Source organism: Pleurodeles waltl, chromosome 10 (assembly GCF_031143425.1).
Source record: "Pleurodeles waltl isolate 20211129_DDA chromosome 10, aPleWal1.hap1.20221129, whole genome shotgun sequence".
In the NCBI taxonomy this organism is placed as follows: domain Eukaryota; kingdom Metazoa; phylum Chordata; class Amphibia; order Caudata; family Salamandridae; genus Pleurodeles; species Pleurodeles waltl.
The window spans coordinates 2,094,215-2,120,899 of NC_090449.1; the positions used below are offsets into that span (position 1 = coordinate 2,094,215).

At 48.4% G+C, this 26,685-nt stretch overlaps 1 protein-coding gene across 4 annotated transcripts in view; it reads left to right on the forward strand.

Moving 5' to 3' along the window:
• The window catches only part of KDM5C (lysine demethylase 5C), a 457,813-nt gene that overhangs the window by 237,477 nt on the left and 193,651 nt on the right, over positions 1 to 26,685 (forward strand). For all 4 annotated transcript variants that reach the window (XM_069209299.1, XM_069209300.1, XM_069209301.1 and 1 more), the window contains one exon: positions 6,582 to 6,958. In XM_069209299.1, the coding sequence (XP_069065400.1) occupies positions 6,582 to 6,958 (377 nt within the window). The remainder of the gene's footprint in view (positions 1 to 6,581; positions 6,959 to 26,685) is intronic.

Here is a 26,685-nt window from a genome sequence, read left to right on the forward strand (position 1 = left end):
CAGACCACCATGCCAAGGATAGTGCAGCCATAAAGGCGAACACCCAGCAGAGGCCACTGACAGCTGTCAGTGCCCAGAACCACACCTTTAGCTCTTCACCTAAAAGGGAAGGGGCTAAGTTACAGGCTTCTTTGGGTTCAGGTTGCCTGTCTGCTGTATTGGAGTGGGGGGTTACCACATCTTGTAGTGAACACCCTTCTTCCACTCTTTCTTCTGTTAGCTGAGGAGCCACCCACTCAGGTTTAACAGTTGCCTGACTAGCCAGGACTTCTTGTGGGTCAGGTTGGACTTTATCAGGGCCATTTTTTGAGTTCTCCCCTACTGGAGCAGAATCTCCCTGGCTTGCTGTAACCTTGGCTAAAGGTTGTCCACCCTTCCTACTCTGTTTTCTTTTCTTCTTCTTCTGGGGCCTGCTTGCATTTACTGCAGAGGCAGGACTTCCAGAAACCTTGGGAGAGTACTGGCACTGGACCAGTTCCTCTCTTGAGCTCTGACTAACCTCTGGGTAGTCATTTCCAAGGAGACAATCAAGGGGGAGGTCTGTACTGACTACTACCCTTCTCCAGCTAAGAGTGCCACCCACTTCTATGGGCACTAAAGCCACAGGCCTCTTAGTGACCCTGTCTAGGCTAACTCTTACCCTGGCAGTCTCACCTGGGATGTACTGGTTCGAGAGCACCAGCCTGTCATGCACAATAGTGTGACTGGCACAAGTGTCTCTCAGGGCAGTGGTTGGGATTCCATTCACCAGTAGGTGGTGGAAGTGTCTACTTCCCTCTGGAATCTCCAACTCACCTGTTGGGCCCTGTTTCCAGTTGAAGGCTATGAAGACCTCCTCATCTGAGGAGTCATCTCCCATGGCTACACTGGTTACCCCTGGAATTTTGTTCTGGGGTTTGTTTTTGGGACAAGAAGTGTCCTTGGTGTGGTGCCCAGACTGTTTACAGTTGTGGCACCATGCCTTAGTGGCATCCCAGTTCTTACCCTGGTACCCACCTTTGTTTTGGGTTGTGTCTTGGGGCCCACCCACCTGTTCTGGTTTTTGGGGGCCTACAGAGGACTCTTTTTCTTTGTTTCTAGTGTCACCCACTTTCTCCTGGGGAGTTTTTGTAACCCCTTTCTTTTGGTCACCCCCAGTGGAAGTTTTGGTTACCCTAGTCTTGACCCAGTGGTCTGCCTTCTTTCCCAATTCTTGGGGAGAAATTGGACCTAGGTCTACCAGATACTGATGCAACTTTTCATTGAAGCAGTTACTTAAAATGTGTTCTTTCATAAACAAATTATAAAGCCCAACATAGTTACACACTTCATTTCCAGTTAACCAACCATCTAGTGTTTTTACTGAGTAGTCTACAAAATCAACCCAGGTCTGACTCGAGGATTTTTGAGCCCCCCTGAATCTAATTCTATACTCCTCAGTGGAGAATCCAAAGCCCTCAATCAGGGTACCCTTCATGAGGTCATAAGATTCTGCATCTTGTCCAGAGAGTGTGAGGAGTCTATCCCTACACTTTCCTGTGAACATTTCCCAAAGGAGAGCACCCCAGTGAGATCTGTTCACTTTTCTGGTTACACAAGCCCTCTCAAAAGCTGTGAACCATTTGGTGATGTCATCACCATCTTCATATTTAGTTACAATCCCTTTGGGGATTTTCAACATGTCAGGAGAATCTCTGACCCTATTTATGTTGCTGCCACCATTGATGGGTCCTAGGCCCATCTCTTGTCTTTCCCTCTCTATGGCTAGGATCTGTCTTTCCAAAGCCAATCTTTTGGCCATCCTGGCTAACTGGATGTCCTCTTCACTGGAGTTATCCTCAGTGATTTCAGAGTTGTTGGTCCCTCCTGTGAGGGAACCAGCATCTCTGACTATTATTTGTGGAGTCAGGGCTTGAGAAGCCCTGCTCTCCCTAAGTAGGACTGGAGGGGGGGAATTTCCCTCCAAGTCACTATCTTCATCCTCTGAGTTGCCATCCTCAGAGGGGTTGGCCTTTTCAAACTCTGCCAAAAGCTCCTGGAGCTGTACTTTGGTAGGTTTGGGGCCCATTGCTATTTTCTTTAGTTTACAGAGTGACCTTAGCTCTCTCATCTGTAGATGGAGGTAAGGTGTGGTGTCGAGTTCCACCACATTCACATCTGTGCTAGACATTATGCTTCTAAAAGTTGGAATACTTTTTAAGAAACTAAAACTGGTTCTAGAATCTAATTCAAACTTTTACAAACTTTTAAACTCTAAAAGAAATGCTAAACAGGATCTAACACAAGGCCCTAGCAGGTCTTTTAAGAATTTAGAAAACTTTTCAAATTGCAAAAATCAATTTCTAATGACAATTTTGGAATTTGTCGTGTGATCAGGTATTGGCTGAGTAGTCCAGCAAATGCAAAGTCTTGTACCCCACCGCTGATCCACCAATGTAGGAAGTTGGCTCTGTATGTGCTATTTCAAAGTAAGGAATAGCATGCACAGAGTCCAAGGGTTCCCCTTAGAGGTAAAATAGTGGTAAAAATAGATAATACTAATGCTCTATTTTGTGGTAGTGTGGTCGAGCAGTAGGCTTATCCAAGGAGTAGTGTTAAGCATTTGTTGTACATACACAAGACAATAAATGAGGTACACACACTCAGAGACAAATCCAGCCAATAGGTTTTTATATAGAAAAATATCTTTTCTTAGTTTATTTTAAGAACCACAGGTTCAAATTCTACATGTAATATCTCATTCGAAAGGTATTGCAGGTAAGTACTTTAGGAACTTCAAATCATCAAAATTGCATGTATACTTTTCAAGTTATTGACAAATAGCTGTTTTAAAAGTGGACACTTAGTGCAATTTTCACAGTTCCTAGGGGAGGTAAGTTTTGATTAGTTTTACCAGGTAAGTAAGACGCTTACAGGGTTCAGTTCTTGGTCCAAGGTAGCCCACCGTTGGGGGTTCAGAGCAACCCCAAAGTCACCACACCAGCAGCTCAGGGCCGGTCAGGTGCAGAGTTCAACGTGGTGCCCAAAACACATAGGCTAGAATGGAGAGAAGGGGGTGCCCCGGTTCCGGTCTGCTTGCAGGTAAGTACCCGCGTCGTCGGAGGGCAGACCAGGGGGGTTTTGTAGGGCACCGGGGGGGACACAAGTCCACACAGAAATTTCACCCTCAGCGGCGCGGGGGCGGCCGGGTGCAGTGTAGAAACAAGCGTCGGGTTCGCAATGTTAGTCTATGAGAGATCTCGGGATCTCTTCAGCGCTGCAGGCAGGCAAGGGGGGGATTCCTCGGGGAAACCTCCACTTGGGCAAGGGAGAGGGACTCCTGGGGGTCACTTCTCCAGTGAAAGTCCGGTCCTTCAGGTCCTGGGGGCTGCGGGTGCAGGGTCTCTCCCAGGCGTCGGGACTTTAGGTTCAAAGAGTCGCGGTCAGGGGAAGCCTCGGGATTCCCTCTGCAGGCGGCGCTGTGGGGGCTCAGGGGGGACAGGTTTTGGTACTCACAGTATCAGAGTAGTCCTGGGGTCCCTCCTGAGGCGTCGGATCTCCACCAGTCGAGTCGGGGTCGCCGGGTGCAGTGTTGCAAGTCTCACGCTTCTTGCGGGGAGCTTGCAGGGTTCTTTAAAGCTGCTGGAAACAAAGTTGCAGCTTTTCTTGGAGCAGGTCCGCTGTCCTCGGGAGTTTCTTGTCTTTTCGAAGCAGGGGCAGTCCTCAGAGGGTGTCGAGGTCGCTGGTCCCTTCGGAAGGCGTCGCTGGAGCAGGATCTTTGGAAGGCAGGAGACAGGCCGGTGAGTTTCTGGAGCCAAGGCAGTTGTCGTCTTCTGGTCTTCCGCTGCAGGGGTTTTCAGCTGGGCAGTCCTTCTTCTTGTTGCAGGAATCTACTTTTCTAGGGTTCAGGGTAGCCCTTAAATACTAAATTTAAGGGCGTGTTTAGGTCTGGGGGGTTAGTAGCCAATGGCTACTAGCCCTGAGGGTGGGTACACCCTCTTTGTGCCTCCTCCCAAGGGGAGGGGGTCACAATCCTAACCCTATTGGGGGAATCCTCCATCTGCAAGATGGAGGATTTCTAAAAGTTAGAGTCACCTCAGCTCAGGACACCTTAGGGGCTGTCCTGACTGGCCAGTGACTCCTCCTTGTTATTCTCATTATTTTCTCCGGCCTTGCCGCCAAAAGTGGGGCCTGGCCGGAGGGGGCGGGCAACTCCACTAGCTGGAGTGTCCTGCTGGGTTGGCACAAAGGAGGTGAGCCTTTGAGGCTCACCGCCAGGTGTGACAATTCCTGCCTGGGAGAGGTGTTAGCATCTCCACCCAGTGCAGGCTTTGTTACTGGCCTCAGAGTGACAAAGGCACTCTCCCCATGGGGCCAGCAACATGTCTCGGTTTGTGGCAGGCTGCTAAAACTAGTCAGCCTACACAGATAGTCGGTTAAGTTTCAGGGGGCACCTCTAAGGTGCCCTCTGTGGTGTATTTTACAATAAAATGTACACTGGCATCAGTGTGCATTTATTGTGCTGAGAAGTTTGATACCAAACTTCCCAGTTTTCAGTGTAGCCATTATGGTGCTGTGGAGTTCGTGTAAAACAGACTCCCAGACCATATACTCTTATGGCTACCCTGCACTTACAATGTCTAAGGTTTTGCTTAGACACTGTAGGGGCACAGTGCTCATGCACTGGTACCCTCACCTATGGTATAGTGCACCCTGCCTTAGGGCTGTAAGGCCTGCTAGAGGGGTGTCTTACCTATACTGCATAGGCAGTGAGAGGCTGGCATGGCACCCTGAGGGGAGTGCCATGTCGACTTACTCATTTTGTTCTCACCAGCACACACAGGCTTGTAAGCAGTGTGTCTGTGCTGAGTGAGGGGTCTCTAGGGTGGCATAAGACATGCTGCAGCCCTTAGAGACCTTTCTTGGCATCAGGGCCCTTGGTACTAGAAGTACCAGTTACAAGGGACTTATCTGAATGCCAGGGTGTGCCAATTGTGGATACAATGGTACATTTTAGGTGAAGGAACACTGGTGCTGGGGCCTGGTTAGCAGGGTCCCAGCACACTTCTCAGTCAAGTCAGCATCAGTATCAGGCAAAAAGTGGGGGGTAACTGCAACAGGGAGCCATTTCTTTACACTAGCTGTGGGCAGAAGATGACTGCATGGGACAAGTGTGGATATTATGCAGAATTAAAGACGTCCATTGGCTTGGCTCTCCTAGTAATGCCGGGGAAGTACAGACCGTACCTGTCAATGTCTCACTTGGATGCCTTCAGAGCCTGTATTCATTAGAGCTCAGATTTCACTCCCAACGCAATTAAAAGTCCAGCCTTGGAATTTGCCCAAATGTGTTACCTTTAATTTGTGAAAGGCTGGGCAGGGCTCGCCTAAAACGTTTTGTTCACAGAGTTGTTTGTACTTGAGCATGGCTTCTGCTCTGAAATACCCGTTTGTCATTTTGTGATAAAATAGTAGTATTTTTTGGTTATAACTCTTCTCAAACCAGAGTATGACAGATTTTGTTCCCCTCAAATCTTGGGCATGAATTGCTTCGATTGAAGAATTTAATTCTATCCAGCGGGTCAGTTTGTACGCATGAACCGTGGTTCTCTCCCTCCTGGTATGCCTTTAAAGAGTGGCTTTCGTGCCCTTCAGTTTGTAGCAATATTTCACAATGGTTTCTTTCCTTGCAGTGTGTTGATCTTTAAAGCCGGATCTCAGCTTTATTTGTGATTGCTAGGAATTCTCAAGAAGGTTAAACAGCTCTCAAACATTACACTGTAGTGCTGTATGGTGGACAGAGCGTTTCTGCACCATTCGCCAATGTAGAAGTTCACTTAGCTATCATTGATCTAAATATTGGGAGCTGCAACGGCTTTGTGTTGATCTTAGCAGGGTTACACATAATGACAGGGCCTTTGGTTTTAATGTTTGTTGATGCGTTTTCCAAACACATTCGTTTTCAAACTGTACTTCTAAATATTTATAATTTACAGAATTTTCTAGTATAGTATTTTTCATGTGCCTTTTTTTTTTTTTTTTTACCAGTCCATCTATGGATGATAACCACTGTTTTATTATAATTTTATATGCATGTTGAGCACTTCGTGGTAGACAGATAGGATGCTTAGGAGCTCATGTAACCCCACTCCTCATAGATTTAGTAACACAATATTGTTCACATAAAACTGTGACGTGGGCCTCTGGTAGGCAGGTGCGACTCGGCCACGTACAGTTGCAGACTCAGATCTGCTATCTGCAGATTGAACAGAAGTGGTAATAAACATCCTTGCTTTAAAACTAGGTTGGTATAGATCTTAGCTGGTGAGTATTTCGTTTCCTCCTATTTTCAACCTTACCCGAGTTGTTGTGTAAACTAGTTGTATTGACCAAAGTAAATGCGCTGGAATATTCCAAGCCTCTACTTTAGACCAGAGTAAATTTCTGTTTACCTGGTCAAAGTTGCATTAAGGTCGATGGAACAGACGAATAAAGGGATCTCCTTTGCTTGTGATTTCAGTTAACCTGCTGAGACTCAACAGGTTATCTATGGTGCTTTACCAAGATACTGAATCTGAGCACCTGTTTATTTTTTATTCGCCTTTTTTTTTTCTCTTCCATAGCTGCCTGCTGGGCGTCGCTGCATCGAACACTACAGACGTCTTCGCCGATACTGTGTTTTCTCCCATGAGGAACTAGTGTGCAAGATGGCTGCGTGTCCGGACAAACTGGACTTGAACCTTGCTGCAGCTGTGCACAAGGAGATGTTTCTCATGGTGCAGGAAGAACGGCGCTTACGCAAGGCCCTGCTGGACAAAGGGGTGACGGAGGCGGAACGTGAGGCCTTTGAGCTGCTTCCTGATGACGAGCGGCAGTGTGATCACTGCAAGACCACCTGTTTTCTCTCAGCTTTGGCCTGCTACGACTGCTCTGAGGGGCTAGTGTGTCTACACCATATGGAGGAGCTGTGCAAATGCCCGCCGAGCAGGCAGTACTTAAGGTATGGGATGGACATTCAGTGTTTGGGTTTGCATGCACAACATGAGACGATGCCCCATGGGTTGTTTGCACCTTTATTAGATACAGTACATCCTCGCTTACCTGGTGCCTTTTACCACAGGGGTGTGGTATAGGCTTGTTGCTTCTGCTTGGAACTCTAGGTTTCATTGCTCCTACCCACCCGTCCCCAAACCTGTGTCCCTCCTGGTTGAGAGCCGCTCAGATATAGAGCACTTTTTAAATTGTTAGACTGTACAGTCAGGTGGTTCACCATCCTGCATATGATCAAGTGACCGCAAATATGCCCTGGGAGGGACCAAAATGTCTTGTGGTCTAGCAGAAGACTGAACGTACCTTGAAGCTCATTGACTTTGGGGTTAAAGGAGAATCTCTAACCAATCTTCACTCTGGGTGACTTAAAAGCAGCTTTGCCATCAGTAGTGGCAGTCCCAAACAACAGCTGTTTGCACAGAAAAACAAATACGTGAATCGAGCGACCAGGAGTAATGGCCCTGTGGTCAAGTGATAACCCACGGTGCACACTTGCATCACCTGTAATTCTTATACATACTTCTGCTTACAGATTCCTTACCTCTCGAGTCACCTTCAGGCATCAAACAAATTAGACTTTGAGAACCACGCCAGATATTACATCACTGTAGGAAGTTGGCTCTGTATGTGCTATTTCAAAGTAAGGAATAGCATGCACAGAGTCCAAGGGTTCCCCTTAGAGGTAAAATAGTGGTAAAAAGAGATAATACTAATGCTCTATTTTGGGGTAGTGTGGTCGAGCAGTAGGCTTATCCAAGGAGTAGTGTTAAGCATTTGTTGTACATACACATAGACAATAAATGAGGTACACACACTCAGAGACAAATCCAGCCAATAGGTTTTGTTATAGAAAAATATCTTTTCTTAGTTTATTTTAAGAACCACAGGTTCAAATTTAACATGTAATATCTTGTTTGAAAGGTATTGCAGGTAAGTACATTAGGAACTTTGAATCATTTCAATTGCATGTATACTTTTCAAGTTATTCACCAATATCTATTTCAAAAGTGGACACAGTGCAATTTTCACAGTTCCTGGGGGAGGTAAGTTTTTGTTAGTTTTACCAGGTAAGTAAGACACTTACAGGGTTCAGTTCTTGGTCCAAGGTAGCCCACCGTTGGGGGTTCAGAGCAACCCCAAAGTTACCACACCAGCAGCTCAGGGCCGGTCAGGTGCAGAGTTCAAAGTGGTGCCCAAAACGCATAGGCTATAATGGAGAGAAGGGGGGTGCCCCGGTTCCGGTCTGCTTGCAGGTAAGTACCCGCGTCTTCGGAGGGCAGACCAGGGGGGTTTTGTAGGGCACCGGGGGGGGACACAAGCCCACACAGAAATTTCACCCTCAGCGGCGCGGGGGCGGCCGGGTGCAGTGTCAGAACAAGCGTTGGGTTCGCAATGTTAGTCAATGAGAGATCACGGGATCTCTTCAGCGCTGCAGGCAGGCAAGGGGGGGCTTCCTCGGGGAAACCTCCACTTGGGCAAGGGAGAGGGACTCCTGGGGGTCACTTCTGCAGTGAAAGTTCAGTCCTTCAGGTCCTGGGGGCTGCGGGTGCAGGGTCTTTTCCAGGCGTCGGGACTTAGGTTTCAGAGAGTCTCGGTCAGGGGAAGCCTCGGGATGCCCTCTGCAGGCGGCGCTGTGGGGGCTCAGGGGGGACAGGTTTTGGTACTCACAGTTGTAGAGTAGTCCGGGGGTCCTCCCTGAGGTGTTGGTTCTCCACCAGCCGAGTCGGGGTCGCCGGGTGCAGTGTTGCAAGTCTCACGCTTCTTGCGGGGAGTTGCAGGGTTCTTTAAAGCTGCTTCTTGAAACAAAGTTGCAGTCTTTTTGGAGCAGGTCCGCTGTCCTCGGGAGTTTCTTGTCGTCGTCGAAGCAGGGCAGTCCTCAGAGGATTCAGAGGTCGCTGGTCCCTTTGGAAGGCGTCGCTGGAGCAGAGTTCTTTGGAAGGCAGGAGACAGGCCGGTGAGTTTCTGGAGCCAAGGCAGTTGTTGTCTTCTGGTCTTCCTCTGCAGGGGTTTTCAGCTGGGCAGTCCTTCTTGTTGTTGTTGCAGGAATCTAATTTTCTAGGGTTCAGGGTAGCCCTTAAATACTAAATTTAAGGGCGTGTTTAGGTCTGGGGGGTTAGTAGCCAATGGCTACTAGCCCTGAGGGTGGGTACACCCTCTTTGTGCCTCCTCCCAAGGGGAGGGGGTCACATCCCTAATCCTATTGGGGGAATCCTCCATCTGCAAGATGGAGGATTTCTAAAAGTTAGTCACCTCAGATCAGGACACCTTAGGGGCTGTCCTGACTGGCCAGTGACTCCTCCTTGTTATTCTCATTATTTTCTCCGGCCTTGCCGCCAAAAGTGGGGGCCGGGGCCGGAGGGGGCGGGCAACTCCACTAGCTGGAGTGTCCTGCGGTGCTGTGACAAAGGGGTGAGCCTTTGTGGCTCACCGCCAGGTGTTACAGCTCCTGCCTGGGGGAGGTGTTAGCATCTCCACCCAGTGCAGGCTTTGTTACTGGCCTCAGAGTGACAAAGGCACTCTCCCCATGGGGCCAGCAACATGTCTCTAGTGTGGCAGGCTGCTGGAACTAGTCAGCCTACACAGATAGTCGGTTAAGTTTCAGGGGGCACCTCTAAGGTGCCCTCTGGGGTGTATTTTGCAATAAAATGTACACTGGCATCAGTGTGCATTTATTGTGCTGAGAAGTTTGATACCAAACGTCCCAGTTTTCAGTGTAGCCATTATGGTGCTGTGGAGTTCGTGTAAAACAGACTCCCAGACCATATACTCTTATGGCTACCCTGCACTTACAATGTCTAAGGTTTTGCTTAGACACTGTAGGGGCATAGTGCTCATGCACTGGTACCCTCACCTATGGTATAGTGCACCCTGCCTTAGGGCTGTAAGGCCTGCTAGAGGGGTGTCTTACCTATACTGCATAGGCAGTGAGAGGCTGGCATGGCACCCTGAGGGGAGTGCCATGTCGACTTACTCATTTTGTTCTCACTAGCACACACAAGCTGGCAAGCAGTGTGTCTGTGCTGAGTGAGGGGTCTCTAGGGTGGCATAAGACATGCTGCAGCCCTTAGAGACCTTCCCTGGCATCAGGGCCCTTGGTACCAGAGGTACCAGTTACAAGGGACTTATCTGGATGCCAGGGTGTGCCAATTGTGGATACAAAAGTACAGGTTAGGGAAAGAACACTGGTGCTGGGGCCTGGTTAGCAGGCCTCATCACACTTTCAATTGTAAACATAGCATCGGCAAAGGCAAAAAGTCAGGGGGTAACCATGCCAAGGAGGCATTTCCTTACACTGGGTAAGTGACATTTTCATTTCTTAGTTTATTTTAAGAACCACAGGTTCAAATTTTACATGTAATACTTCAAATGAAAGGTATTGCAGGTAAGTACTTTAGGAACTTTGAATAATCACAATAGCATATATACTTTTCTAATAAATCACATATAGCTATTTTAAAACTAGACACTTAGTGCAATTTTCAACACTTCCTCGGGGAGGTAAGTATTTGTTATTTTTTGTAGGTAAGTAAACCACATACGGGGTTCAAGTTTGGGTCCAAGGTAGCCCACCGTTGGGGGTTCAGAGCAACCCCAAAGTTATCACACCAGCAGCTCAGGACCGGTCAGGTGCAAAGGTCAAAGAGGTGCCCAAAACGCATAGGCTTCAATGGAGAGAAGGGGGTGCCCCGGTTCCAGTCTGCCAGCAGGTAAGTACCCGCGTCTTCGGAGGGCAGACCAGGGGGGTTTTGTAGGGCACCGGGGGGGACACAAGTCAGCACAAAAAGTACACCCTCAGCAGCGCGGGGGCGGCCGGGTGCAGTGTGCAAACACGCGTCGGGTTTTCAATGGTTTCCTATGAAGAGATCAAGGGATCTCTTCAGCGTTGCAGGCAGGCAAGGGGGGGGCTCCTCGGGGTAGCCACCACCTGGGCAAGGGAGAGGGCCTCCTGGGGGTCACTCCTGCACAGGAGTTCCGTTCCTTCAGGTGCTGGGGGCTGCGGGTGCAGGGTCTTTTCCAGCGGAAATGGAGTTCAGGCAGTCGCGGTCAGGGGGAGCCTCGGGATTCCCTCTGCAGGCGTCGCTGTGGGGGCTCAGGGGGGACAACTTTGGTTACTCACAGTCTTGGAGTCGCCGGAGGGTCCTCCCTGAGGTGTTGGTTCTCCACCAGTCGAGTCGGGGGTCGCCGGGTGCAGTGTTGCAAGTCTCACGCTTCTTGCGGGGAGTTGCAGGGGTCTTTAAATCTGCTCCTTGAAACAAAGTTGCAGTTCTTTTGGAGCAGTGCCGCTGTCCTCGGGAGTTTCTTGTCTTTCTTGAAGCAGGGCAGTCCTCAGAGGATTCAGAGGTCGCTGGTCCCTTGGAAAGCGTCGCTGGAGCAGGTTTCTTTGGAAGGCAGGAGACAGGCCGGTAAGTCTGGGGCCAAAGCAGTTGGTGTCTTCTGTTCTTCCTCTGCAGGGGTTTTTCAGCTCAGCAGTCCTCTTCTTGTAGTTTCAGGAATCTAAATTCTTAGGTTCAGGGAAGCCCTTAAATACTAAAGTTCGATGGCATATGTTGCTGCAGATACACATGTTTCGCACAGTCCGCTGCCTGGTGTTGGGCTCGGAGTATTACAAGTTGTTTTTCTTTGAAGAAGTCTGTAAGGAAATGCCTCCTTGGCATGGTTGCCCCCTGACTTTTTGCCTTTGCTGATGCTATGTTTACAATTGAAAGTGTGCTGAGGCCTGCTAACCAGGCCCCAGCACCAGTGTTCTTTCCCTAACCTGTACTTTTGTATCCACAATTGGCAGACCCTGGCATCCAGATAAGTCCCTTGTAACTGGTACTTCTAGTACCAAGGGCCCTGATGCCAAGGAAGGTCTCTAAGGGCTGCAGCATGTCTTATGCCACCCTGGAGACCTCTCACTCAGCACAGACACACTGCTTGCCAGCTTGTGTGTGCTAGTGAGGACAAAACGAGTAAGTCGACATGGCACTCCCCTCAGGGTGCCATGCCAGCCTCTCACTGCCTATGCAGTATAGGTAAGACACCCCTCTAGCAGGCCTTACAGCCCTAAGGCAGGGTGCACTATACCATAGGTGAGGGTACCAGTGCATGAGCATGGTACCCCTACAGTGTCTAAACAAAACCTTAGACATTGTAAGTGCAGGGTAGCCATAAGAGTATATGGTCTGGGAGTCTGTCAAACACGAACTCCACAGCACCATAATGGCTACACTGAAAACTGGGAAGTTTGGTATCAAACTTCTCAGCACAATAAATGCACACTGATGCCAGTGTACATTTTACTGTAAAATACACCACAGAGGGCACCTTAGAGGTGCCCCCTGAAACTTAACCGACTGTCTGTGTAGGCTGACTAGTTCCAGCAGCCTGCCACACTAGAGACATGTTGCTGGCCCCATGGGGAGAGTGCCTTTGTCACTCTGAGGCCAGTAACAAAGCCTGCACTGGGTGGAGATGCTAACACCTCCCCCAGGCAGGAGCTGTAACACCTGGCGGTGAGCCTCAAAGGCTCACCCCTTTGTCACAGCCCAGCAGGGCACTCCAGCTTAGTGGAGTTGCCCGCCCCCTCCGGCCACGGCCCCCACTTTTGGCGGCAAGGCTGGAGGGAACAAAGAAAGCAACAAGGAGGAGTCACTGGCCAGTCAGGACAGCCCCTAAGGTGTCCTGAGCTGAAGTGACTAACTTTTAGAAATCCTCCATCTTGCAGATGGAGGATTCCCCCAATAGGGTTAGGATTGTGACCCCCTCCCCTTGGGAGGAGGCACAAAGAGGGTGTACCCACCCTCAGGGCTAGTAGCCATTGGCTACTAACCCCCCAGACCTAAACACGCCCTTAAATTTAGTATTTAAGGGCTACCCTGAACCCTAGAAAATTAGATTCCTGCAAACTACAAGAAGGACTGCCTAGCTGAAAACCCCTGCAGAGGAAGACCAGAAGACAACTGCCTTGGCTCCAGAAACTCACCGGCCTGTCTCCTGCCTTCCAAAGAACTCTGCTCCAGCGACGCCTTCCAAGGGACCAGCGACCTCTGAATCCTCTGAGGACTGCCCTGCTTCGAAAAAGACAAACTCCCGAGGACAGCGGACCTGCTCCAAAAAGACTGCAACTTTGTTTCAAGGAGCAGCTTTAAAGACCCTGCAATCTCCCCGCAAGAAGCGTGAGACTTGCAACACTGCACCCGGCGACCCCGACTCGGCTGGTGGAGAACCAACACCTCAGGGAGGACCCCCGGACTACTCTACGACTGTGAGTACCAAAACCTGTCCCCCCTGAGCCCCCACAGCGCCGCCTGCAGAGGGAATCCCGAGGCTTCCCCTGACCGCGACTCTCTGAAACCTAAGTCCCGACGCCTGGAAAAGACCCTGCACCCGCAGCCCCCAGGACCTGAAGGACCGGACTTTCACTGGAGAAGTGACCCCCAGGAGTCCCTCTCCCTTGCCCAAGTGGAGGTTTCCCCGAGGAACCCCCCCTTGCCTGCCTGCAGCGCTGAAGAGATCCCTTGATCTCTCATAGACTAACATTGCAAACCCGACACTTGTTTCTACACTGCACCCGGCCGCCCCCGCGCTGCTGAGGGTGAAATTTCTGTGTGGGCTTGTGTCCCCCCCGGTGCCCTACAAAACCCCCCTGGTCTGCCCTCCGAAGACGCGGGTACTTACCTGCAAGCAGACCGGAACCGGGGCACCCCCTTCTCTCCATTCTAGCCTATGCAATTCTCTCTCGGCGCCGAAAAGTTCCACACCTCCTTCCTACACAGAGGAACAAGGAATAAGTGGCCAGATGCACAGATTTGGACAAGAGCTCCAAAGTGTAGAATCAGACTACACACAAAAGAGACTGTACATCCAGCAAGACACAGGGAAGATATCAACCCTTCCCCCAATAATGAGAAAAAGAAGGATCGGACTTCTCAAGGATGACGCACAACCACAAGCCAAAGTGGTTAAAAAAGTCACGCCTCCGCCCTCTCCACCACAACAGGCATCGCTGGCACAAACACCGCCACAAATGCACTCACCAGCGCAAACTACCATAAGTCAAGATAATCAGGATCAAGACGCTTGGGACCTATATGACACCCCAGTGCCGGACAATGATCCCGATTCATACCCCACAAAGCCGTCACCGCCAGAGGACAGTACCTCATACTCGCAACTGGTGGCTAGGGCAGCAGAATTCCACAATGTCCAACTGCATTCCGATCCTATAGAGGATGATTTTTTATTTAACACCCTCTCGGCTACACATAGCCAATATCAATGTCTCCCAATGCTACCAGGGATGTTACGGCACGCAATTTTTTTTTTTGAAGAGCCCGTAAAATCAAGAGGCATCACCCCAAGGGTGGATAAGAAATACAAACCACCACCCACAGACCCAGTGTTTATTACTTCGCAGTTACCACCTGACTCCGTAGTAGTAGGGGCAGCTCGCAAAAGAGCAAATTCCCATACATCTGGCGACGCCCCACCTCCGGACAAAGAAAGCAGAAAATTTGATGCGGCAGGAAAAAGAGTAGCATCACAGGCAGCCAACCAGTGGCGCATCGCAAATTCTCAAGCGCTGCTGGCCCGATATGACCGCGCACACTGGGATGAGATGCAACTTCTCATTGACCATCTTCCCCAGGAATACCAAAAAAGGGCGCAGCAAATAGTTGAAGAGGGACAAACGATCTCAAACAATCAAATCCGCTCTTCAATGGACGCAGCCGATACTGCAGCGAGAACAGTCAACACTGCTGTCACCATAAGGAGACACGCTTGGCTCCGCACTTCAGGCTTCAAACCTGAAATCCAGCAGGCTGTCCTTAATATGCCCTTCAACGAGAAACAACTTTTTGGCCCTGAAGTGGACACAGCCATTGAAAAACTTAAAAAGGACACAGACACGGCCAAAGCCATGGGCGCACTCTACTCCCCGCAGAGCAGAGGCTCTTTAGAAAAACTCCATTTAGAGGGGGGTTTCGTGGCCAACCCACAGACACCACCAGCCAACAAACCAGAACCACACCATATCAGGGTTCATTCCAAAGGGGAGGTTTCAGGGGATATAGAGGGGGTCAATTCCCAAGGAGTAGGGGAAGATTCCAGACTCCAAAAACACCTCCACCTAAACAGTGACTTTCAAGTCACACAAGCCCTTCACTCAACACCAGTGGGGGGGAAGACTAAGCCAATTCTTCCAATCTTGGCAGCAGATTACAACAGACAATTGGGTATTAGCAATAATCCAACATGGCTATTGCATAGAATTCCACAAATTCCCACCAAACATCCCTCCAAAAACACGCAAAATGTCACCACAACATTTAGAACTTTTAGGACTAGAAGTTCAAGCACTACTGCAAAAGGATGCAATAGTTAGTACCAGTACAACAAAAAAACACAGGAGTTTACTCCCTGTACTTTCTAATTCCAAAAAGACAAAACATTAAGACCAATATTAGATCTCAGGACACTAAATACCTACATCGTATCGGACCACTTTCACATGGTCACACTACAAGACATCATTCCACTGCTCAAACAGCAAGATTACATGACCACATTAGACCTAAAAGATGCGTACTTTCAAATACCGATACACCCTTCTCACAGAAAGTACCTAAGGTTCGTATTCAAAGGAATACATTACCAATTCAAAGTGTTGCCATTCGGAATAGCAACTGCACCAAGAGTATTCACAAAATGTCTAGCAGTAGTAGCAGCACATATCAGGAGACAACAGATACATGTGTTTCCTTACCTAGACGATTGGCTAATCAAGACCAACACAGTAAAAAAGTGCACAAACGACACCACATATGTCATACAAACCCTTCACAAACTGGGTTTCTCCATCAACTATACAAAGTCACACCTCGAACCGTGTCAGACACAACAATATCTAGGGGCAACCATCAACACATCAAAAGGAATTGCCACTCAAAGTCCACAAAGAGTGCAAGCATTCCACAAGGTAATAAGTGCTATGTTTCCAAACCAAAAGATACAAGCAAAATTTGTGCTAAAACTTCTAGGCATGATGTCATCATGCATAGCCATTGTCCCAAACGCAAGACTACACATGCGACCCTTACAACAGTGCCTAGCATCACAATGGTCACAGGCACAGGGTCAACTTCAAGATCTGGTGTTGGTAGACCGCCAAACATACCTCTCGCTTCTATGGTGGAACAGCAACAATTTAAACAAAGGGCGGACCCAGTGCCTCAATACGTTATAACAACAGATGCTTCCATGACAGGGTGGGGAGCACACCTCAATCACCACAGCATTCAAGGACAATGGGATGTACACCAAACAAAATTTCATATCAATTACCTAGAACTGTTAGCAGTATTTCTAGCGTTAAAAGCCTTTCAACCCATAATAACACACAAATACATTCTTGTCAAAACAGACAACATGACAACAATGTATTATTTAAACAAACAAGGAGGAACACACTCAACACAATTGTGTCTCCTAACACAAAAAATATGGCAGTGGGCGATTCACAACAACATTCGCCTAATAGCACAATTTATTCCAGGGATCCAAAACCAACTAGCAGACAACCTTTCGCGAGACCACCAACAAGTCCACGAATGGGAAATTCACCCCCAAGTTCTGAACAAGTACTTTCAAATTTGGGGAACACCCCAGATAGATTTGTTCGCAACAAAAGAAAACGCAAAATGCCAAAACTTCGCATCCAGGTACCCACACCGCGAATCACAAGGCAATGCTCTATGGATGAGTTGGTCAGGGGTATTTGCATACGCTTTTCCCCCTCTCCCTCTCCTTCCATATCTAGTAAACAAGTTGAGTCAAAACCAACTCAAACTCATACTGATAGCACCCACATGGGCAAGACAACCTTGGTATACAACTCTACTAGACCTTTCACTAGTACCGCATGTCAAACTACCCAACAGACCAGATCTGTTAACACAACACAAACAACAGATCAGGCATCCAAACCCAGCATCATTGAATCTGGCAATTTGGCTCCTGAAATCCTAGAATTCGGACACTTAGACCTCACACAAGAATGTATGGAGGTCATAAAACAAGCTAGAAAAGCTTCCACTAGACACTGCTATGCATCTAAGTGGAAAAGATTTGTTTGCTACTGCCATACCAATCAAATCCAACCATTGCATGCCTCTACAAAGGACATAGTGGGATACTTACTACATTTGCAAAAAGCGAATCTTGCTTTTTCATCTATAAAAATACACCTCGCAGCAATATCTGCTTACCTACAAACTACTCATTCATCGTCTCTATTTAGAATACCAGTTATTAAAGCATTCATGGAAGGGCTAAAAAGAATTATACCACCAAGAACACCACCAGTTCCTTCATGGAACCTTAACATAGTCTTAACAAGACTCATGGGTCCACCTTTCGAACCCATGCATTCCTGTGAAATGCAATATCTAACCTGGAAAGTCGCATTTCTCATTGCAATCACATCCCTCAGAAGAGTAAGTGAAATACAGGCATTTACCATACAAGAACCATTTATTCAAATACACAAAAATAAAATAGTTCTAAGAACAAATCCAAAATTTCTACCAAAAGTAATCTCACCATTCCATTTAAATCAAACAGTAGAATTGCCAGTGTTCTTCCCACAACCAGATTCTGTGGCTGAAAGGGCACTACATACATTAGACGTCAAAAGAGCACTAATGTACTACATTGACAGAACAAAGCTAATCAGGAAAACAAAACAACTGTTCATAGCTTTTCAAAAACCACACATAGGAAATCCAATCTCTAAACAAGGCATTGCTAGATGGATAGTCAGATGCATTCAAACATGCTATCTTAAAGCCAAAAGAGAATTGCCTATTACACCAAAGGCACACTCAACCAGAAAGAAAGGTGCTACAATGGCCTTTCTAGGAAACATTCCTATGAGCGAAATATGTAAGGCTGCAACCTGGTCTACGCCTCATACATTTACTAAACACTACTGTGTAGATGTACTAAATGCACAACAAGCTACAGTAGGCCAAGCTGTACTAAGAACATTATTCCAAACTACTTCAACTCCTACAGGCTAAACCACCGCTTTTAGGGGAGGTAACTGCTTTATAGTCTATGCGAAACATGTGTATCTGCAGCAACATATGCCATCGAACTGAAAATGTCACTTACCCAGTGTACATCTGTTCGTGGCATTAGTCGCTGCAGATTCACATGTGCCCTCCCGCCTCCCCGGGAAGCCTGTAGCCGTTTAGAAGTAGATCTTAAATCTTAAACATTTGTAAATAATTATTATAAACTTTTTATGTACATACGTATTCACTCCATTGCATGGGCACTATTTATAGCAAACAACTCCATCCTCACCCTCTGCGGGGAAAACAATCTAAGATGGAGTCGACGCCCATGCGCAATGGAGCCGAAGAGGGAGGAGTCCTTCGGTCCCGTGACCAAAAAGACTTCTTCGAAGAAAAACAACTTGTAATACTCCGAGCCCAACACCAGGCAGCGGACTGTGCGAAACATGTGAATCTGCAGCGACTAATGCCACGAACAGATGTACACTGGGTAAGTGACATTTTCATTTAAGGGCGTGTTTAGGTCTTGGGGGGTTAGTAGCCAATGGCTACTAGCCCTGAGGGTGGGTACACCCTCTTTGTGCCTCCTCCCAAGGGGAGGGGGTCACATCCCTAATCCTATTGGGGAATCCTCCATCTGCAAGATGGAGGATTTCTAAAAGTTAGTGTCACTTTGTAGGAAGTTGGCTCTGTATGTGCTATTTCAAAGTAAGGAATAGCATGCACAGAGTCCAAGGGTTCCCCTTAGAGGTAAAATAGTGGTAAAAATAGATAATACTAATGCTCTATTTTGTGGTAGTGTGGTCGAGCAGTAGGCTTATCCAAGGAGTAGTGTTAAGCATTTGTTGTACATACACATAGACAATAAATGAGGTACACACACTCAGAGACAAATCCAGCCAATAGGTTTTTATATAGAAAAATATCTTTTCTTAGTTTATTTTAAGAACCACAGGTTCAAATTCTACATGTAATATCTCATTCGAAAGGTATTGCAGGTAAGTACTTTAGGAACTTCAAATCATCAAAATTGCATGTATACTTTTCAAGTTATTCACAAATAGCTGTTTTAAAAGTGGACACTTAGTGCAATTTTCACAGTTCCTAGGGGAGGTAAGTTTTTGTTAGTTTTACCAGGTAAGTAAGACACTTACAGGGTTCAGTTCTTGGTCCAAGGTAGCCCACCGTTGGGGGTTCAGAGCAACCCCAAAGTCACCACACCAGCAGCTCAGGGCCGGTCAGGTGCAGAGTTCAAAGTGGTGCCCAAAACACATAGGCTAGAATGGAGAGAAGGGGGTGCCCCGGTTCCGGTCTGCTTGCAGGTAAGTACCCGCGTCTTCGGAGGGCAGACCAGGGGGGTTTTGTAGGGCACCGGGGGGGACACAAGCCCACACAGGAATTTCACCCTCAGCGGCGCGGGGGCGGCCGGGTGCAGTGTAGAAACAAGCGTCGGGTTTTCAATGTTAGTCTATGAGAGATCTCGGGATCTCTTCAGCGCTGCAGGCAGGCAAGGGGGGGATTCCTCGGGGAAACCTCCACTTGGGCAAGGGAGAGGGACTCCTGGGGGTCACTTCTCCAGTGAAAGTCCGGTCCTTCAGGTCCTGGGGGCTGCGGGTGCAGGGTCTCTCCCAGGCGTCGGGACTTTAGGTTCAAAGAGTCGCGGTCAGGGGAAGCCTCGGGATTCCCTCTGCAGGCGGCGCTGTGGGGGCTCAGGGGGGACAGGTTTTGGTACTCACAGTATCAGAGTAGTCCTGGGGTCCCTCCTGAGGTGTTGGATCGCCACCAGCCGAGTCGGGGTCGCCGGGTGCAGTGTTGCAAGTCTCACGCTTCTTGCGGGGAGCTTGCAGGGTTCTTTGGAGCTGCTGGAAACAAAGTTGCAGCTTTTCTTGGAGCAGGTCCGCTGTCCTCGGGAGTTTCTTGTCTTTTCGAAGCAGGGGCAGTCCTCAGAGGATGTCGAGGTCGCTGGTCCCTTTGGAAGGCGTCGCTGGAGCAGGATCTTTGGAAGGCAGGAGACAGGCCGGTGAGTTTCTGGAGCCAAGGCAGTTGTCGTCTTCTGGTCTTCCGCTGCAGGGGTTTTCAGCTGGGCAGTCCTTCTTCTTGTAGTTGCAGGAATCTAATTTTCTAGGGTTCAGGGGAGCCCTTAAATACTAAATTTAAGGGCGTGTTTAGGTCTGGGGGGTTAGTAGCCAATGGCTACTAGCCCTGAGGGTGGGTACACCCTCTTTATGCCTCCTCCCAAGGGGAGGGGGTCACAATCCTAACCCTATTGGGGGAATCCTCCATCTGCAAGATGGAGGATTTCTAAAAGTTAGTCACCTCAGCTCAGGACACCTTAGGGGCTGTCCTGACTGGCCAGTGACTCCTCCTTGTTGCTTTCTTTGTTCCCTCCAGCCTTGCCGCCAAAAGTGGGGGCCGTGGCCGGAGGGGGCGGGCAACTCCACTAGCTGGAGTGTCCTGCTGGGTTGGCACAAAGGAGGTGAGCCTTTGAGGCTCACCGCCAGGTGTGACAATTCCTGCCTGGGAGAGGTGTTAGCATCTCCACCCAGTGCAGGCTTTGTTACTGGCCTCAGAGTGACAAAGGCACTCTCCCCATGGGGCCAGCAACATGTCTCGGTTTGTGGCAGGCTGCTAAAACTAGTCAGCCTACACAGATAGTCGGTTAAGTTTCAGGGGGCACCTCTAAGGTGCCCTCTGTGGTGTATTTTACAATAAAATGTACACTGGCATCGGTGTGCATTTCCTGTGCTGAGAAGTTTGATACCAAACTTCCCAGTTTTCAGTGTAGCCATTATGGTGCTGTGGAGTTCGTGTTTGACAGACTCCCAGACCATATACTCTTATGGCTACCCTGCACTTACAATGTCTAAGGTTTTATTTAGACACTGTAGGGGTACCATGCTCATGCACTGGTACCCTCACCTATGGTATAGTGCATCCTGCCTTAGGGCTGTAAGGCCTGCTAGAGGGGTGTCTTACCTATACTGCATAGGCAGTGAGAGGCTGGCATGGCACCCTGAGGGGAGTGCCATGTCGACTTACTCGTTTTGTCCTCACTAGCACACACAAGCTGGCAAGCAGTGTGTCTGTGCTGAGTGAGAGGTCTCCAGGGTGGCATAAGACATGCTGCAGCCCTTAGAGACCTTCCTTGGCATCAGGGCCCTTGGTACTAGAAGTACCAGTTACAAGGGACTTATCTGGATGCCAGGGTCTGCCAATTGTGGATACAAAAGTACAGGTTAGGGAAAGAACACTGGTGCTGGGGCCTGGTTAGCAGGCCTCAGCACACTTTCAATTGTAAACATAGCATCAGCAAAGGCAAAAAGTCAGGGGGCAACCATGCCAAGGAGGCATTTCCTTACACAACCCCCCCCCAAACGAAAGAGGATGAGACTAACCTTTCCCAAGAGAGTCTTCATTTTCTAAGTGGAAGAACCTGGAAAGGCCATCTGCATTGGCATGGGCAGTCCCAGGTCTGTGTTCCACTATAAAGTCCATTCCCTGTAGGGAGATGGACCACCTCAACAGTTTAGGATTTTCACCTTTCATTTGCATCAGCCATTTGAGAGGTCTGTGGTCAGTTTGAACTAGGAAGTGAGTCCCAAAGAGGTATGGTCTCAGCTTCTTCAGGGACCAAACCACAGCAAAGGCCTCCCTCTCAATGGCACTCCAACGCTGCTCCCTGGGGAGTAACCTCCTGCTAATGAAAGCAACAGGCTGGTCAAGGCCATCATCATTTGTTTGGGACAAAACTGCCCCTATCCCATGTTCAGAGGCATCAGTCTGCACAATGAACTGTTTAGAATAATCTGGAGCTTTTAGAACTGGTGCTGAGCACATTGCCTGTTTCAGGGTGTCAAAGGCCTGTTGGCATTCCACAGTCCAGTTTACTTTCTTGGGCATTTTCTTGGAGGTGAGTTCAGTGAGGGCTGTCACAATGGATCCATATCCCTTCACAAACCTCCTGTAATACCCAGTCAAGCCAAGGAATGCCCTGACTTGAGTCTGGGTTTTTGGAGCTACCCAGTCCAGAATAGTCTGGATCTTGGGTTGGAGTGGCTGAACTTGGCCTCCACCTACAAGGTGTCCCAAGTAAACCACAGTTCCCTGCCCTATCTGGCATTTGGATGCCTTGATAGAGAGGCCTGCAGATTGCAGAGCCTTCAAAACCTTCCTCAGGTGGACCAGGTGATCCTGCCAGGTGGAGCTAAAGACAGCAATATCATCAAGATAAGCTGTGCTAAAGGACTCCAAGCCAGCAAGGACTTGATTCACCAACCTTTGGAAGGTGGCAGGGGCATTCTTTAAACCAAAGGGCATAACAGTAAACTGATAATGCCCATCAGGTGTGGAGAATGCTGTCTTTTCTTTTGCTCCAGGTGCCATTTTTATTTGCCAGTACCCTGCTGTCAAGTCAAAGGTACTTAGAAATTTGGCAGCACCTAATTTATCAATGAGCTCATCAGCTCTTGGAATTGGATGGGCATCTGTCTTGGTGACAGAATTGAGCCCTCTGTAGTCCACACAAAACCTCATCTCTTTCTTTCCATCTTTGGTGTGAGGTTTGGGGACTAAGACCACTGGGCTAGCCCAGGGGCTGTCAGAGCGCTCAATTACTCCCAATTCCAGCATCTTGTGGACTTCCACCTTGATGCTTTCCTTAACATGGTCAGACTGTCTAAAGATTTTGTTCTTGACAGGCATGCTGTCTCCTGTGTCCACATCATGGGTACACAGGTGTGTCTGACCAGGGGTTAAGGAGAAGAGTTCAGGAAACTGTTGTAGGACTCTCCTACAATCAGCTTGCTGTTGGCCAGAGAGGGTGTCTGAGTAGATCACTCCATCTACTGTACCATCTTTTGGGTCTGATGACAGAAGATCAGGGAGAGGTTCACTCTCTGCCTCCTGATCCTCATCTGTTACCATCAACAGATTGACATCAGCCCTGTCGTGGAAGAGCTTAAGGCGGTTTACATGGATCACCCTCTTGGGGCTCCTGCTTGTGCCCAGGTCCACCAAGTAGGTGACCTGACTCTTCCTCTCTAGTACTGGGTAAGGGCCACTCCATTTGTCCTGGAGTGCCCTGGGAGCCACAGGCTCCAGAACCCAGACTTTCTGCCCTGGTTGGAACTCAACCAGTGCAGCCTTTTGGTCATACCAAAACTTCTGGAGCTGTTGGCTGGCCTCAAGGTTTTTGGTTGCCTTTTCCATGTACTCTGCCATTCTAGAGCGAAGGCCAAGTACATAGTCCACTATGTCCTGTTTAGGCTCATGGAGAGGTCTCTCCCAGCCTTCTTTAACAAGGGCAAGTGGTCCCCTTACAGGATGACCAAACAGAAGTTCAAAGGGTGAGAATCCTACTCCCTTCTGTGGCACCTCTCTGTAAGCGAAAAGCAGACATGGCAAGAGGACATCCCATCTCCTTTTGAGCTTTTCTGGGAGCCCCATGATCATGCCTTTTAATGTCTTGTTGAATCTCTCAACCAAGCCATTAGTTTGTGGGTGGTATGGTGTAGTGAATTTATAAGTCACTCCACACTCATTCCACATGTGCTTTAGGTATGCTGACATGAAGTTGGTACCTCTGTCAGACACCACCTCCTTAGGGAAACCCACTCTGGTAAAGATACCAATGAGGGCCTTGGCTACTGCAGGGGCAGTAGTCGACCTAAGGGGAATAGCTTCAGGATACCTGGTAGCATGATCCACTACTACCAGGATATACATATTTCCTGAGGCTGTGGGAGGTTCCAGTGGACCAACTATGTCCACACCCACTCTTTCAAAGGGAACCCCCACCACTGGAAGTGGAATGAGGGGGGCCTTTGGATGCCCACCTGTCTTACCACTGGCTTGACAGGTGGGGCAGGAGAGGCAAAACTCCTTAACCATGTTGGACATATTGGGCCAGTAGAAGTGGTTGACTAACCTCTCCCACGTCTTGGTTTGTCCCAAATGTCCAGCAAGGGGAATGTCATGGGCCAATGTTAGGATGAACTTCCTGAACAGCTGAGGCACTACCACTCTCCTAGTGGCACCAGGTTTGGGGTCTCTGGCCTCAGTGTACAGGAGTCCATCTTCCCAATAGACCCTATGCGTTCCATTTTTCTTGCCTTTGGACTCTTCAGCAGCTTGCTGCCTAAGGCCTTCAAGAGAGGGACAGGTTTCTTGTCCCTTACACAGCTCCTCCCTTGAGGGTCCCCCTGGGCCTAAGAGCTCAACCTGATAAGGTTCAAGCTCCAAAGGCTCAGTTCCCTCAGAGGGCAGAACTTCTTCCTGAGAAGAGAGGTTCCCTTTCTTTTGCTGTGTTGCAGTTGGTTTCCCAACTGACTTTCCTGTTCTCTTGGTAGGCTGGGCCATTCTTCCAGACTCCAGCTCTACTTGTTCACCCTGTGCCTTGCACTGTGCTCTTGTTTTCACACACACCAGTTCAGGGATACCCAGCATTGCTGCATGGGTTTTTAGTTCTACCTCAGCCCATGCTGAGGACTCCAGGTCATTTCCAAGCAGACAGTCCACTGGGATATTTGAGGAGACCACCACCTGTTTCAGGCCATTGACCCCTCCCCATTCTAAAGTAACCATTGCCATGGGATGTACTTTTTTCTGATTGTCAGCGTTGGTGACTGTGTAAGTTTTTCCAGTCAGGTATTGGCCAGGGGAAACCAGTTTCTCTGTCACCATGGTGACACTGGCACCTGTATCCCTCAGGCCCTCTATTTTAGTCCCATTAATTAAGAGTTGCTGTCTGTATTTTTGCATGTTAGGCGGCCAGACAGCTAGTGTGGCTAAATCCACCCCACCCTCAGAAACTAGAGTAGCTTCAGTGTGGACCCTGATTTGCTCTGGGCACACTGTTGATCCCACTTGGAGACTAGCCATACCAGTGTTACCTGGATGGGAGTTTGGAGTGGAACCTTTCTTGGGACAGGCCTTGTCTCCAGTTTGGTGTCCATGCTGTTTACAGCTATGACACCAGGCCTTTTTGGGATCAAAGTTTTTACCCTTGTACCCATTGTTTTGTGAAGAGGCTCTGGGCCCACCCTCCTGTGCAGGTTGTTGGGGGCCTGTAGAAGACTCTTTACTATTTTTAGTTTTGGTTGTCTCATCACCCTTCCCCTGGGGAGTCTTTGTGACCCCTTTCTTTTGGTCACCCCCTGTTGAAGTCTTGGACACCCTTGTCTTGACCCAATGGTCCGCTTTCTTTCCCAATTCTTGGGGAGAAATTGGTCCTAGGTCTACCAGATGCTGATGCAGTTTATCATTGAAACAATTACTTAACAGGTGTTCTTTCACAAATAAATTGTACAGCCCATCATAATTACTTACACCACTGCCTTGAATCCAACCATCTAGTGTTTTCACTGAGTAGTCAACAAAGTCAACCCAGGTCTGGCTCGAGGATTTTTGAGCCCCCCTGAACCTAATCCTGTACTCCTCAGTGGAGAATCCAAAGCCCTCAATCAGGGTACCCTTCATGAGGTCATAAGATTCTGCATCTTGTCCAGAGAGTGTGAGGAGTCTATCCCTACACTTTCCTGTGAACATTTCCCAAAGGAGAGCACCCCAGTGAGATCTGTTCACTTTTCTGGTTACACAAGCCCTCTCAAAAGCTGTGAACCATTTGGTGATGTCATCACCATCTTCATATTTAGTTACAATCCCTTTGGGGATTTTCAACATGTCAGGAGAATCTCTGACCCTATTTATGTTGCTGCCACCATTGATGGGTCCTAGGCCCATCTCTTGTCTTTCCCTCTCTATGGCTAGGATCTGTCTTTCCAAAGCCAATCTTTTGGCCATCCTGGCTAACTGGATGTCCTCTTCACTGGAGTTATCCTCAGTGATTTCAGAGTTGTTGGTCCCTCCTGTGAGGGAACCAGCATCTCTGACTATTATTTGTGGAGTCAGGGCTTGAGAAGCCCTGCTCTCCCTAAGTAGGACTGGAGGGGGGGAATTTCCCTCCAAGTCACTATCCTCATCCTCTGAGTTGCCATCCTCAGAGGGGTTGGCCTTTTCAAACTCTGCCAAAAGCTCCTGGAGCTGTACTTTGGTAGGTTTGGGGCCCATTGCTATTTTCTTTAGTTTACAGAGTGACCTTAGCTCTCTCATCTGTAGATGGAGGTAAGGTGTGGTGTCGAGTTCCACCACATTCACATCTGTGCTAGACATTATGCTTCTAAAAGTTGGAATACTTTTTAAGAAACTAAAACTGGTTCTAGAATCTAATTCAAACTTTTACAAACTTTTAAACTCTAAAAGAAATGCTAAACAGGATCTAACACAAGGCCCTAGCAGGTCTTTTAAGAATTTAGAAAACTTTTCAAATTGCAAAAAATCAATTTCTAATGACAATTTTGGAATTTGTCGTGTGATCAGGTATTGGCTGAGTAGTCCAGCAAATGCAAAGTCTTGTACCCCACCGCTGATCCACCAATGTAGGAAGTTGGCTCTGTATGTGCTATTTCAAAGTAAGGAATAGCATGCACAGAGTCCAAGGGTTCCCCTTAGAGGTAAAATAGTGGTAAAAATAGATAATACTAATGCTCTATTTTGTGGTAGTGTGGTCGAGCAGTAGGCTTATCCAAGGAGTAGTGTTAAGCATTTGTTGTACATA